The sequence below is a fragment of the Bubalus bubalis genome, chromosome 7 (assembly GCF_019923935.1).
Source record: "Bubalus bubalis isolate 160015118507 breed Murrah chromosome 7, NDDB_SH_1, whole genome shotgun sequence".
NCBI lineage: Eukaryota > Metazoa > Chordata > Mammalia > Artiodactyla > Bovidae > Bubalus > Bubalus bubalis.
The window spans coordinates 94,757,134-94,771,671 of NC_059163.1; the positions used below are offsets into that span (position 1 = coordinate 94,757,134).

Below are 14,538 nucleotides of genomic sequence, written 5' to 3' on the forward strand. Positions count from 1 at the left end.
CCTCTGCTTTTCAGTCTTTTGGAATACAATGATTGTTTCCAGCACAAAAACATTTTATGGGGACTTCCCTGGTAGTCCAATGGCTGAGACTTGGTGCTCTCAGTGCAGGGGGTCCAGGTTTGATCCCTGTTCAGGGAATTAGATCCCACATGCTGTGACTATAGATCCCACTCCAATGCAGCCAAATAAATAAATAAAATTAGAATAATAATAATAAACATTTTAAAAATAATAAATTAAAAAAAATTATGACACCATCACATTCTACTAGATGGTCTTTTCATATTCAATGATTGAGAAAAAATTCAACAGCTGTGCTGAATTTCATAAATTTTAATGGACTTAATAAATTAAAAAAATTAATCCTAGTACTTTATATATGTGTAAAACAATGGTGTACATATATGTAAGGCAATTACTCTTCACTCTCCTGGCATAGTGGATGAATGGATTCCTAGACATCTTGAAATAACTAGGTTTTACTGAATCCCAAACCTCCCAGCTGGGAATCCAACAGAGGATTATAAACTTTTAAAAATCAGCAGTTGCTACAATTTCAGACAATAATTAACTGCTGTTTGAAGAACTCTTCTATCTCAATGAAAGAAAATACTCCACCACTACCCCTTACCCAGTATTTCTTTCTATTCCTTTCCTTTAAACTCACATTCTTTCCCTGATATCTATCTCCTTCTATTAAGGAATTTCCTTTCTTATTTTGCTCTGTGAGTCATAGATGAGAAAATTTGGGACAGAAGTTGAGTAAAAATGAAAATGCAGTTTTCTATGAAAACAAACAAGTGAAAATGTGATCATTTTGGAAACAAAACACATACTTTGAAGTTGAAAGAAAAGATTGTTCTTTTTAACTCCTAGAGAAGACATGGACAATTTTTTTCTTTATTTCATTTATTTCAATGAAATAAAGCCTACATATTATAACATATATTAAATACTGTATTTAATATAAATGCAGGCTTCCCTGGTGGCTCAGCTGACAGTCTGCATAGTGTGGGAAACCTGGCTTCAATCCCTGGGTTGAAAAGATCCACTGGAGAAGGGAAAGGCTACCCACTCCAGTATTCTAGCCTGGAGAATTTCATGGACTGTAGAGTCCATGGGGTCACAAAGAATCAGACACAGCTGAGCGACTTTCACTACTACAATGTAAATACAACATTATATGAAAAGGAACCTGAGATTTTCCAGCAGGGAAATCTAGCTGGAGTTGTGGAATAGTGGCACTTTATTATAACAACTTCTTTTTACTTGTTTATCATTAAGAAAAAAAAAAATCTTTTTAGGCTAAAAATTTCCAGGAGTTAACCCCAGCCAAGGACACTTCAGGAAAGAGGAAGTTAAGTTGGATCCGTTTATACTTTTGGGGCGGGTAAAGTAACTTAATATATCCACCACCCCCACCTTACACCTTCATGGACTCATTATAATTTGACTTACCATTAACAAAAGTTTGTATGTGGCTATTTCTTAAGGATTATCGTCTTTGTTCAAACATGATACCACATAACCAGGAAATGAATGAGTTTCCAAAAGTGATTTTAATTTTCATTTGGAACACCCTATTAGAATAATATTAAGATACATAAAACATGGTGAACAAATTTAAAACTATTCCTTTGATGCTGTGTTGCATGAGCTTTTAGCTTCCTTCCTACTCCCTGTATGGAGAAACTATAGCAGTAATCTGATTAAAGTGTCTAGATGGCTACAACTTGGAAGTTTTCCTCCTGAGGATGGTGACCTTGGTTAGGAAGAAGAAAAATGTAGATAAATTTGTAATAACTAGACATGAAACTAGAAATGCATCTTCCTGCTACCTCCCAAAAAACTTGGAAAAGTTCCTTCATTCTTATCCTATTACAAATAAGTCTCTAGGGCCTCTGAAAGGCATCAGAGACTTGGTGGTATTTATAACTAGAAAAACAGACAAAGGAGGCTACAGACAGCCTATTCTAATTATAGCTACACTTGCATTCATAGCTGTTCTATTTTTCATTTTCCTCACACAGATCAGAAACCTTAAATAACTCCAAAGAGGCTAAGGAACTAGATCCTTAGCAAATAACTTGCGTAAATTTAGAAACTGTATTAAATCAATATTTCATGTAATCTTAGAGGTCACTAATATGACTCCGTAAATACTTATTGTTGAATAAATTAAAAACTTGCAGATTTCCAATTTATAGACTATAGACAAAGATGTGGGATTGTGCTTCTGGATTGTTTTAACCTTTTCTTTCTTAACGTCTCCAAATCCTGAAATTACTGCTTAGATTGTATCTACAGTCATGGAAACAGCTTCAGGGAAAGCAGGAAATGGGTACCGTGGGCATGCTTTCTCCTCCTAAAGTAGGTCTTTTTTTTTTAAGTAGGCCTTAATTTGAGTGTGTATGCACGATTACCCAAGGGAGCTTGTTAAAGCACAGGTTCATGGCCTGGATGCCCAGCAATCCTAATTTTTCTGGTCTGGAGCAGAGCATAGGCACCTGCTCCTTTAATACGCATCCCTCTCGGGTCTGATGCAGGAGGACTCACACAGCAAGAAACACTGCCCTGACCTTTCAAGGGGAGTCAAAATTATTTTCTGGATACAAATATTATGTGTTCATTTGAAAGATACTGGGCTTCAAAGGATAGCCCAAGGTTATGAGCGCAAGTCTCCCGGTTACCGGACCAGGAAATCTTTCTACTCTCCTTTTGGAAATTAGTCTTGAACCTCACCGTGACAGCTTCTAGTATGTTATTTAAATTAACTTTTGTATTATTGTTAAGCTTTCCACATAGTTTTGTTTATCTACCAACTAGAAGGTATGTTCCCAGGAGGCAAGAATTATGCTTACATATTTGAAAAAAAAATTTTCAACATTATTTAGTACTTATAATAAATATTAATTAGGCCCTCAATAAACATTTTAATTTTGGTTAAAATGCAACCTCTGTGGCTTTAACTTCTGAGGCATGAAGCCACCTTCTTCGTGGATACCGCTTCAAACATACTTATTCCAATACCCTCCAGGCTGGTAGAAAATGGAGGCCATACCTAAAACCCATTAGAAATTGGCAACTGTGTACTTGGGCTCTGTTATTTAGCCACAAGAAAAAGGCAGAGCCCCAGTAATAGCTTTGACTGATTACCTGGCAAGGGAAGTCAAGCCCTTGGGGTTTTCCAGACTCTCTTTGGCCTATAAACCTGTTTGAAAACCTGTTTCTCAAAATTTAAAGCTTAGCTTGTTTGAGGTCAGTATTATACTAATGTTAATAATTCTCCTGCTCTCAGCTTTCAGGCAGACTAGTACAATTCATCATTAACTTTATTTTCATGGCAAGGCAACTTTGGAGAAAATAGATCTAACTTAAACTATTTTATTTTTATTTTCTTTCCCTGGAGAAATAGTCCTGCCAATATTACTTCCTTTGGATTTTGTGCTTTGTAAACCTTAGCACCTTCCAACACCTGAAATAATTCCCTAAAATCAGAACGGGGCAGAATATACAAGATTTGGGATATCACCAGGGCAAGAACGTGAGGCTTTTAGAAAAAAACGTCAAATAAGCTGCTGGATCTGAAAGTAATTTTCAGTAATGAGGAAGTTTCCAAATCACCTCTGCTTTAGCTTACTTTTTAGGGGATATGATCCTGACCTGTACTGACTGATGGACTATTTTGACAGAGTTCATTTCTTCCTCTTAGGACTCAAAAGCTATTGTGCACCCCGCTCTGAACAGACTGCTTCACTTCTGGTCAGTTGTCAGAAGCAGGTGCCAAAATAAACTACATCCTCTCCCCACATGGACTTCCAGTCCTGGGGTTGGGATTGGAGTGAGGATTTGAGGTGCTACTTTTCACTCGCTCTTAAGATCTCTCTCTTTTATTTCTGGAAACTGAAGAAGGAAAATGACTCAAGATACACATTTATTGGATCTTGTCACTAGTTTAAGATAAGAAAGGTCGTCCTTCACACTGAGGATAAAACTATTATTTCCTCTTTGGAAAAAGTACCTGTAAATTTAGATGTTGCTTCTAATATATGAATTTATTAAGATGGATACAACTTCAACTTTAAAGCTTACCTAAACTGATTTGCTAACACTGAACTAAACAGTAATTAATGGAGAAATGGTGAACTGAAATTACTCATTGCATATTATCTTTAAGAATTACCTAATCATATGGAGCTGATTGTGGGCAGGGTCAAAGACTGACTTATTTTTGTATTTTCAGGAACCAGATCAACGCTTGCTATAACAAGTACTATGTAAATGCTTGCAATTTAGTGACTCAAAATTGTTATTTTTCCACAGCATGAAAAATGGTTAAAGAACTGCAGTTACTTAATGGCCAGTAGAGGGCAATAAAGTTAATTTTAAGAAATTTGTCAGGTCCAATTTAAACCCATTTTCAGCCCCAGTTCCAGTCTGGAAAGGCATTATCCAGAGCAGTTTCATTTAGCTTCCTGATTTCACTCTAATTCAGTTGTACTATATCAGGACCACCCTCTGCCCCTATAAGAGAGTACATGAAAGGCGAGAATCAGACGGGTTGGGGTGCATTGATTTAAATACCATAGCACTCTGTTTGGTTCATTCTTAGCCTAATCAAGACCATTTGACAATGGATAAACCTTAGAAGTGAAAAACCACAATAGAACCATTTGGTAGGATGTAGAGTAGGGCAGACATTTTGGCTTTAAACTTCATTTGGTTGAAAACTGTAGATAAAGCCAGATACCAATTCCATTTATAAGAATCAACCCAATACATCTTCATATTTATGCATACAAATAGGATCAGAAAAAGTGCAAACTGTGGTTTTTAATCCATGGTTAGTAAAGAATTAATAGATGGAATAGTAAGGTGTTTTTTTTTTTTATCTTATTCATGCTTTTTAATGTATTTTTTTCAGATTTTTTTTTTTGGAGGGGGCGGCATATATGTGGCTTGCAGCATCTCAGTTCTCTTACCAGACACTGAAGCTGGGCCACAGCCTGGAATCCTAACCAGCAGGCCACCAGGGAACTTCCTTTTTCAGATTTTTATAGCAAACAAATATTTCTACCAGATTTAAAAAAAACAACAACAACACTGTACATTACATAGCACTTCCCATGAACAATTTAGAGACGAGGAAGGCATAACTAATTTTCCTGAAACTACCTCTAAAAGGGCCTGACTTGTCTTTGCCCTCGGGCCCCCCAGTCTCGGAGCAGCCGGGGGCATTCAGAGGGTCCTGGGACATCCCCTAGCTCTATTATTCGACGTGCTCCCGTGACCGTGGTGACACACGAGCTTCCACTTATTTCTTGACCTAGGTGGGAGCAGACAAGTAACCACAGCCTTAAGAAGGGCTTTTCTTCTACATTTCATTTTTTGATATTGCATTTTTTCTATCTCTACAGAGCCCTGTATCTTTCCTGTGTTATTTTTAGTCATCCTTGCAGGGAAAAAAAAAAAGTCAATCAGGGTTTCTGGCATGTCAGCTTTTCATGAAGAGAACACAAAGTAGTGCTCCCAGCAAGCCTCATAAAACATAAGATTTATGGGAGACCTTTCATCTACATCCAGTTAAAATGTTCCCTGCTAGGCGACTGAGAGTGCATGGAAACCATCATTTGAAAAGGCCTTACTTTAAGGACTGGATACAGAGGCTCAAATGTTGCTTCAGCTCCTCTTCCTTTTCATAGGACTCCAGTACACTATGCGCTTCATCGTGGTGATAGCAGTAGATTTTATAAATATCTTCCAGTGGCCCTTTAATCTGCAAGAATACTTTTCCTGATAAATCCAAAACAAAGGCAAGATGACATCAAGTCAGACCAAACTGGCACTTCATGTATTTGTTTTGCAACAATGTTGATTAGTGTTACAAAGTTGGATGGGCTGCATTTTATGCCCATGTTATGTCGGGATGACGGGGGTGGGGGGGGGGAGCAATAGACAACACTGAGTCACCTTCTTTTCTCCCTTTTTTTTCTTTTTCTTTGCACCCTCCTCCTTTTCTTCTCTTTTCATCCCTTTCCTCTTTTCTTTTATAAAATAAAGGATAATGAGCTTAATGAAGATGGGCAGCAAAAGAAAGCTGGTTTTCTCAGATTATGCACTTGGCTGGTGTAGAAAGTTCTGGTGTAAACAGAGAAAAAGGGCATCCCTCACCACCTGCTTCTATGAGGGTTGTCCCCACCCACCGTAACTGCCCACTCTGAGAGGAATTCAGATGTAAAACCACATGAGGCACTTGGTGCTTTGGATAAACAGACCCTTTGATAGTTGGGTGTATGTCTCAGGAAGCATTTCAATGACCCCAGACTCTTGCATCTTGCCGTTCATAGAAAAGCACTAAAATTATTAACTTGGAATATCTGTTCTTTGTGACTGGCAGCAATCTTTTACCAAGACGTATGCTTGATTGCATGTATTTCCTAGATCCCAAAATCATGTATGAATTGGCTTCTCTTCCCCCTCTTTGGCATAGTTTCCTCAGAGCCACTGAGAGGTCATCTCCTGGGCTAGAGTCCTCAGTAGGTCCTTGAATAAAATTTAAACTCACAACTCTTACTTTGTGGGTTTTTCTTACACTGTGGGTTTTTCTTTGACATGAGTTAAAGGCTACACTTAGAATCAGTCTGTATGGTACAGGCCAGGCCGTGCAACAGAGTTGGACAGGTTATGACTTGGACAGGTTATTTTTTACTCTTTGAACCTGTTTCCTCACCTATAAAGCAGAGACATTAATAGATCCAGTTTCATAGGTTCATTACAAAATTAAAGAGATAGTGTATGCAACATTCAGATTACAATACATAGATAGCAAATGCCCAAAATGGAGCAGATATTGTCGGTTTGTTAGAGTGAGTGCGTGCATGCTCAGCCGCTTCAGTTGTGTCCAACTCTTTGTGACCCTAAGGACTGAAGCCTGCCAGGCTCCTCTGTCCATGGGATTTCCCAGGCAAGAATACTGGAGCAAGTGGCCATGCCCTCCTCCAGGGGATCTTCCCAACCCAGCAATCAAACCTGCATTTCTTATGTCTCCTGAAATGGCAGGTGGATTCTTTACCACTAGTTAGAGGTATGGAGAGTGAAATTTCAGGTTCTAGGTCAGTTATTTTTCTCTGTTTATTTTACTAACATTTCCTGAGTTTGTCTGAAACATATGCAATGAAGTTGAGGAAAATAAAATATTTTCTCTTATATGATAATAGAATTGACCATCATTCCTGTTACAAATCAGTTGGATAATACTGTAAACCAGTGTTATGACTATTCATAAAGCAACTTGGGCTAATTATGTCCAGGCATTTAAGGAGTCCTTTTTGATATATGATAAAATGGGATCTATCACTGATGGCTCAAGTACATATTGGACAATAGTTTGATTTAATTGTCACTTCATCTCATAAAAATGCATCCACTATCCAACCCAGAATTGTGTTAAGGTGATTTGGGAAACACAGAAGAAATATGTAATAGATCTGCTCTCAAAAACATTGTGCATTTGGGATTGATAATGATTGGGACTGAACTGATTGCAAGTGATATGGACCTGCTAATCTGGGTCTATTATAATAACAAAAGGCATTCTTCCTACAGAAATAGAAGTGCCTTTTAGATTTTCAACATATTTTGGTTACATTAGCTACTTTAATCCTTATACATATGAGGAGAAAGGAGCTTATTTAGCCATATTAAATAAGGATGGACAAATCTAACTTCAAAACAAATAAATGGTTTTTCCATAGTTCTATCAGGAGGTGGAGAGCCAGGATTAGAGGCCATATTCTCCTCATTTTCTCCTTAGATTTTAGCCCTCCCCATAGGAGAGTTTAGCTGGATGCTGGACACAGTGACGCAGTTGGCAGAAACACTGGAGTCAGAATCAGAAATCATTGCCTAGGATTGTGTGGTGACTACAGGAATGCCTTAAAAAAATTATTTGAGCCTTAATTCTTTCATTTGTAAAATGGAGATAATAGTTACACTTGAGATGAATTTGAGAATTAAATGAGATGTGGATGTAAAATCAGCTGGCACTGACTAGTTCCTCCATATATGTCACTTGCTTTCTAATGCTGTTCTACTGTCTCGAGAATTAAAACTCTAGGTCTTCAACTTTTAAAAAATTTTATGGAAGTGTAGTTGATTTATAATGCTGTGTTAGTTTCAGGTGTACAGCAAAGTGAATCAGTTATATACATATATGACTGGTATATATATACACACATTCTTTTTCACATTCTTTTCCCATATAGGTTATTATAGAATATTGAGTAGAGTTCCCTGTGCTATACAGTAGGTACCTGTTAGTTATCTATTTTATATATCAGATCAGATCAGATCAGATCAGTCGCTCAGTCGTGTCCAACTTTTTGCGACCCCATGAATTGCAGCACGCCAGGCCTCCCTGTCCATCACCAACTCCCGGAGTTCACTGAGACATTTTATATATAGTAGTGTGTTAATATGTTAATTCCAATCTTCTAATTTATGACTTCCCATCATATTCTCCCTTTGGTAGCCATAAGTATAATTTCCAGATCTGTGACTCTGTTTCTGTTTGTGAATAAGTTCATTTGTATCATTTTAAAATTAGATTTCACATATAAGTGATATCATGTGGGATTTTTCTTTCTCTGTCTGACTTATTTCGCTTAGTATAATAATCTCTAGGTCCATCCATGTTGCTGCAAACGGCCTTATATTTATGGTTGAGTAATATTCCATTGTATATATGTACCAAATCTTCTTTATCTGTTCTTCTGTGGATGGACATTTAGGTAAATTTCATGTCTTGGCTATTGTAAATAGTGCTACAATGAATATTGGCATACACGCATCTTTTCGAGTTATGGTTTTCTCTGGATATATGCCCAGGAACAGGATTGGTGGATCATACAATAGGTCTATTTTTCATTTTTTAAGAAACCTCTATACTGTTCTCCATAGTGTCTGTACCAATTTACATTGCCGCCAACAGCGTGGGAGGGTACACTTTTCTCTACACCCTCTCCAGGATTATTGTTTGTAGATTTTTGATGGTGGCAGGGCTTCTCTGATGGCTCAGATGGTAAAGAATCCTCCTGCAATGAGGGAGACTTGGGTTCGATCTTCGGGTTGGGAAGATCCCCTGGGGGAGGGGCATGGCAACCCTCTCCAGTATTCTTACCTCGAAAATTCCATGGACAGAGGAGCCTGGCGGGTTTCAGTCCATGGGGTTTCAAAGAGTCAGACATGACTAAGCAACTAAGCACATTCTGACCAGTGTGAGATAATACCTCATTGTAGTCTTGATTTGTATTTCTCTAATAATTAGTGATATTGAGCATCTTTTCAGGTGCTTTTTGGTCATTTGTATATTTTTTTTTTTTTTTGGAGAAAAGTCTATTTAGATCTTCTGCCCATTTTTTGATTAGTTTTTTTATATTGAATTGCATGAGCTGTTAGTATATTCTGGAGATTTACCCCTTGTTGGTTGCTTTATTTGCAAATATTTTCTCCCATTCTGAGGGTTGTCTTTCCATTTTGTTTATGATTTCCTTTGCTGTGCAAAAACTTTTAAGTTTAATTATGTTCCATTTGTTTGTTTTTGTTTTTATTTTTACTAAGATACTAATAATTTTAAAGTATTATAAAGTGTTATATTATTTTCTAATTTGTACATGCTAAGTCGTTTCAGTCATGGCCAACGATTTGCAACCCCATGGACTGTAGCCCACCAGGCTCCTCTGTCCATGAGATTCTCCAGGCAAGAATACTGGAGTGGGTTGCTGTGCCCTCTTCCAGGGGATCTTCTGGAACCAGGGATCGAACCCACATCTCTTACGTCTTCTACATTGGCAGGCAGGTTCTTTACTACTGAGCCACCTGGGAAGCCCATTTTCCTAATTTACATACAACTAATAAAAGATGTTTCTTTCTTTTCACTTATGGGATTTCCCTATGATTAAAATTAGACTCTGCATGTGTGTATATGTTTTACTTTTTTTTTTTTTATGTTTTTTTTGGACTTGTAAGAAAATGCAGTGACTATAAGCATTTTGGGAACTGAAGGGATTAGGGCTTCTTATTAGATTTCTGGGATTTTACTGAATTGATCCTCTTGCCAGTGGAGGTCTTGTAGATTCACCCTTCACGACAGTTAGCAACACAAATAGTAAGAAAAGAGAGTAGTTAAAAGAGGAGAGAATAAAATAGGACAGTGGCTAAATTTAGTGTTGGGCATAAAAAAAGGCAAGCCTTGCAAGTCACTGCAGCAGGCAGCAAATAGGAGCGAGGGCTTTGGCTGGGCTAGGGAGTCAACGCTCAGATGGGCTTGGCAGTAAGTCAGGAAGGGTGAACCTGAATACCTGCAGCCCAACGCCAGAGGAAATTGTAAATATGTATGTTCACTACAAAGCAGCTTAGAGTACAGACAAAGGAAGAAAGAGGTCTGGACAATCTCATAAATCCACAATGGGATCAAGTCAGAAAGTCAAAACACAAAGGACAAAGGCATTTATTTTACACGCAATGAAACCATTAATTGTAAATTCCCTTGTATTTTCTTTAAGAAAAATGTTCTAGCTTGAAAAAATTTATAGCTCTCTCCTGAACAGCAGAGTTGAATTTTTTTACTCTTTTCCAAGTAAAATTCTGTTCGGCCTCTAATAACAATGATTAAAGTTAAAAGATATTTAAGCACTCTAATTGAAAGTCATCTATTCACCCAGAGGCCAAGCACAATACTGGCGGGCAGAATATTTGATTCCCCTCCCAGCCCTACCAATGTATTCTGCTTCATAATAGTGCAGATGAAGCGATGTGTCTTGCAGCAAAAAAAAAAAAAAAGATTCTGTTTCCACGGTAACGTAACTCTGGGCTGCGTTTCTTCAGTGGTTAAGGACAACTGCTCTGTCTACTGTATGTGAGTTTGAAGGAATGATTAAGAGTGGAGAAGGGACTGAGCCAAGATTGGCGAAGGTAATTTCCCTCCTGGATATCTGTCACAAAAGCACCAGAATCCTATGAAATAAATATAACTATCGTGTACTTCTCTTTAAAAAATTCTGCATCCCAAGACTTTCTACATTGGCTTCCCCTCAGAATAACTGCCATGCAAAAGGAGGAAGAAAATGCACTTTTAAAAATGCACTTACTTATCTCCTTTAAGAACAACTCTCAGGATTATTGAACACATTTTATGTCCTGGCATCACTATCCTGTGGGGGCACATTGCTCCCTTCACTAATGTAAACATATTCATGTTCTTCTTGGCCCACCTCTTTACCTCCAGACTCTCATGTCCATCCCTAAGATGTACCAAACCAAGTGATAGGTGTCTATATTATTCTGACCCCACATCTAGATGAACTTCCCTTGCAGGTTAGTGATCCGGGGTGAAACCAATGATGCCCAAGAAGCCTATCAGAGGCCTTGTTTAGGAAAATGGCATAAAAGGAAATGAAGCAGTTATAGTTTTTATTTAGTTCATCCTAAAATCACTGCAGATGGTGACTGCAGCCATGAAATTAAAAGACGCTTACTCCTTGGAAGGAAAGTTATGACCAACCTAGATAGCATATTCAAAAGCAGAGACATTACTTTGCCCACAAAGGTTCGTCTAGTCAAGGCTATGGTTTTTCCTGTGGTCATGTATGGATGTGAGAGTTGGACTGTGAAGAAGGCTGAGCGCCGAAGAATTGATGCTTTTGAACTGTGGTGCTGGAGAAGACTCTTGAGAGTCCCTTGGACTGCAAGGAGATCCAACCAGTCCATTCTGAAGGAGATCAGCCCTGGGATTTCTTTGGAAGGAATGATGCTAAAGCTGAAACTCCAGTACTTTGGCCACCTCATGCGAAGAGTTGACTCATTGGAAAAGACTCTGATGCTGGGAGGGACTCGGGGCAGGAGGAGAAGGGGACGACAGAGGATGAGATGGCTGGATGGCATCACTGACTCGATGGACGTGAGTCTGAGTGAACTCCGGGAGTTGGTGATGGACAGGGAGGCCTGGCGTGCTGCGATTCATGGGGTTGCAAAGAGTCAGACACGACTGAGTGACTGAACTGAACTGAATTTGATAGCCATTTAATGAGTGACTGTGACGGTGCATGCTCAGTCATGTCTGACTCTTTGCGACCCCATTGTACCACCAAGCTTATCTGTCCATGGAATTTTCCAGGCAAGAATACTGGAGTGGGTTGCCATTTCTTCCTGCAGGGGATCTTCCTGAATCAGGGATGGAACCGTGGTCTCTTGCATCTCCTGCTCTTTGGCAGGTGGGTCCTTTATCACTGTGCTACCTGGGAAAGCCAGTGAGTGACTAGCATGCCCTAAGTACTTTGGTAGGTCTGCAGAGAAAAAGAACCAACACTTCCCTCAAGGTCAGTAAAGGATAGAGAAGAGTAAACTCCATTTAGCATGCTATGGGAAAAGTATGACAGTAACTATAAATACAGAGGGTGAGCCATTCTGCTCTTGAGAAACTTTGAGCTCTTTCCATAAGAGTCTACCCTTGAAGTAGGAGCTATGAGTGAATACAAAAGCACAGAGATGCATGGAGGAAGCAAGTTCTGCTCAGAAACTGCAAGTGATCTCAGCTGGCTGGCTGGTGCCACACCTGGGGGGAGGTTTCAGAAGAAGCTGTATAGGTAGGCAGGGGCCAGACCATGGAAGACTTTGTGCATCATTAAGAAGTTGGAACTTTAACCTGAAGGTGATGGAGAAGCACTGATGGATTTTAGGCAGCAGATTAACACGATGAGACTGTATTTTAGAAAGTTTTCTGTGGGAGTTAGTCATCTGAACAATGGAATTTGGGGGAGGAGTTAGGGAGATTGGAAAAGAGAAACCAATTGAAAGACTTCTATAAATATTCAAGAAATAAATAATAAGGGCTAAAGTAGAATGTTATAGCAGTTGAGAGAATGCTCTCAAATCAACTGCCTGGTATCAGATTCTGGTTTTACCATTTACTCATGTGACATTTGGGGAAATTACCTGATTTCTCTGTTTCTTAATTTCCTCATCTGTGATAAGAAATCATCATAATGGGAGAGTTGTTTAATGATTAAATGAGTTAAAATATGTAATGTGTCTATATGGGCATGTGCAAATGTTCATTAGATGTTAGTTATAACCACGAGAGCAAAATCAGGGAGGATGAAGAAGAGAGAACAAAAAAAGGACATTGAACATGTAAGAGATGAAGAGGATAACTCCAGGCATATCTCAGGAAGCCGGTTTCAGTAAACATGTGGATAGACAATGTTGAGAAGATAAAGAGGGTGTTTTTATGGGAAGACAACAAGTTTAATTTTAGAAGTAGTGAATTTGAGTCACCCATAGTATATTAAAGTGAAGAGCCCTTTATGGAATTGCAATATGAGTCTGGGTTTCAGGAAATAGAAGATCTAGAAAAGAGATTAGGGCTTCCCTGGTAGCTCGGCCGATAATCCTCCTGCAATGCAGGAGACCCCGGTTTTATTCCTGTGTTGGGCAGATCCCCTGGAGAAGGGATAGGCTATCCACTCCAGTATTCTTGGGCTTCCCTTATGGCTCAGTTGGCAAAGAATCTGTCTGCAATGTGGGAGACCTGGGTTCAGTCCCTGGGTTGGGAAGATCCCCTGGAGGAGGGCATGGCAACCCACTCCAGTATTCTTGCCTGGAGAATCCATGGACAGAGGAGCCTGGCAGGCTACAGTCCATGGGGTTGCAAAGAGTCGGACACTACTGAAGCAACTTAGCACGCACACATCTTATTTGAGCTGGTAAGGTTTTGTTCTTTAATTTTATGTTTAGATAAGAGGATGGGTGTTCTGTAAACTCATTGTGATAATCACCTCATGATGTATGTAAATGAAATAATTATGCAATACACCTTAAACCTATACAGTGTAATATATCAATTACATCTCAATGAAACTGGAAGGAAAAGTTCTCAAGCATAAACTGTGATCTAAGATCTATCCCAAAAGGCAGTTCTGCAGTTCTGAGTAAAACCTGATTGTCAGGACAGAGCATTCAGAATACCGAGACAGGAGTGGGACCTCTCTGAGGACAGAGTGTAGGTATGACCCCCTTCCAGAAAAGAAGTTCTGAGATCTGAGTAAGATAATACAAGCCTCTGAATGACACTTCCTGGGTGAGTAAATATGCCATCACGAGATGAAAAAGCTCTCCTGGCAGCTTGCAGCAGACTGACTGGGAGAGTTTCTCATGGTCTGCTGTCCTCCCTGGATGGGAGCCCAGCCACTGGGACTAAGCAAGGCAGCAGCTCAGCCAGCCCAAATGCCAGGTGCATACATTTCATTCCTTTTATTCTGAGCCTCTTCTGTTCTCCAGGGGAAGGCAAAATGAGGAGGGAGGTGAGAAGGAAGAGGTTGTAGAGTAAACGCTGCTTACAGAAGCCACTATCCTTTGCCTTTGGTCTCGTTCAGTTCCTGCCTCGCCTGGGGATAACACTGAGTACTGAGAGATACTCCAGGGACGCTGGTTAGGGTTATGAAATTCAAACCCAAGTGCCAGGTGGAATGTGCAGCCACAGGA

The 14,538-nt window shown here is 39.3% G+C and overlaps 1 protein-coding gene across 1 annotated transcript in view; it reads right to left on the reverse strand.

The window, feature by feature from the left end:
• The window catches only part of ARHGEF38 (Rho guanine nucleotide exchange factor 38), a 150,507-nt gene that overhangs the window by 46,089 nt on the left and 89,880 nt on the right, over positions 1-14,538 (reverse strand). The window contains exon 4 of the mRNA XM_006076385.4: positions 5,646-5,793. Within this exon, the coding sequence (XP_006076447.3) occupies positions 5,646-5,793 (148 nt within the window). The remainder of the gene's footprint in view (positions 1-5,645; positions 5,794-14,538) is intronic.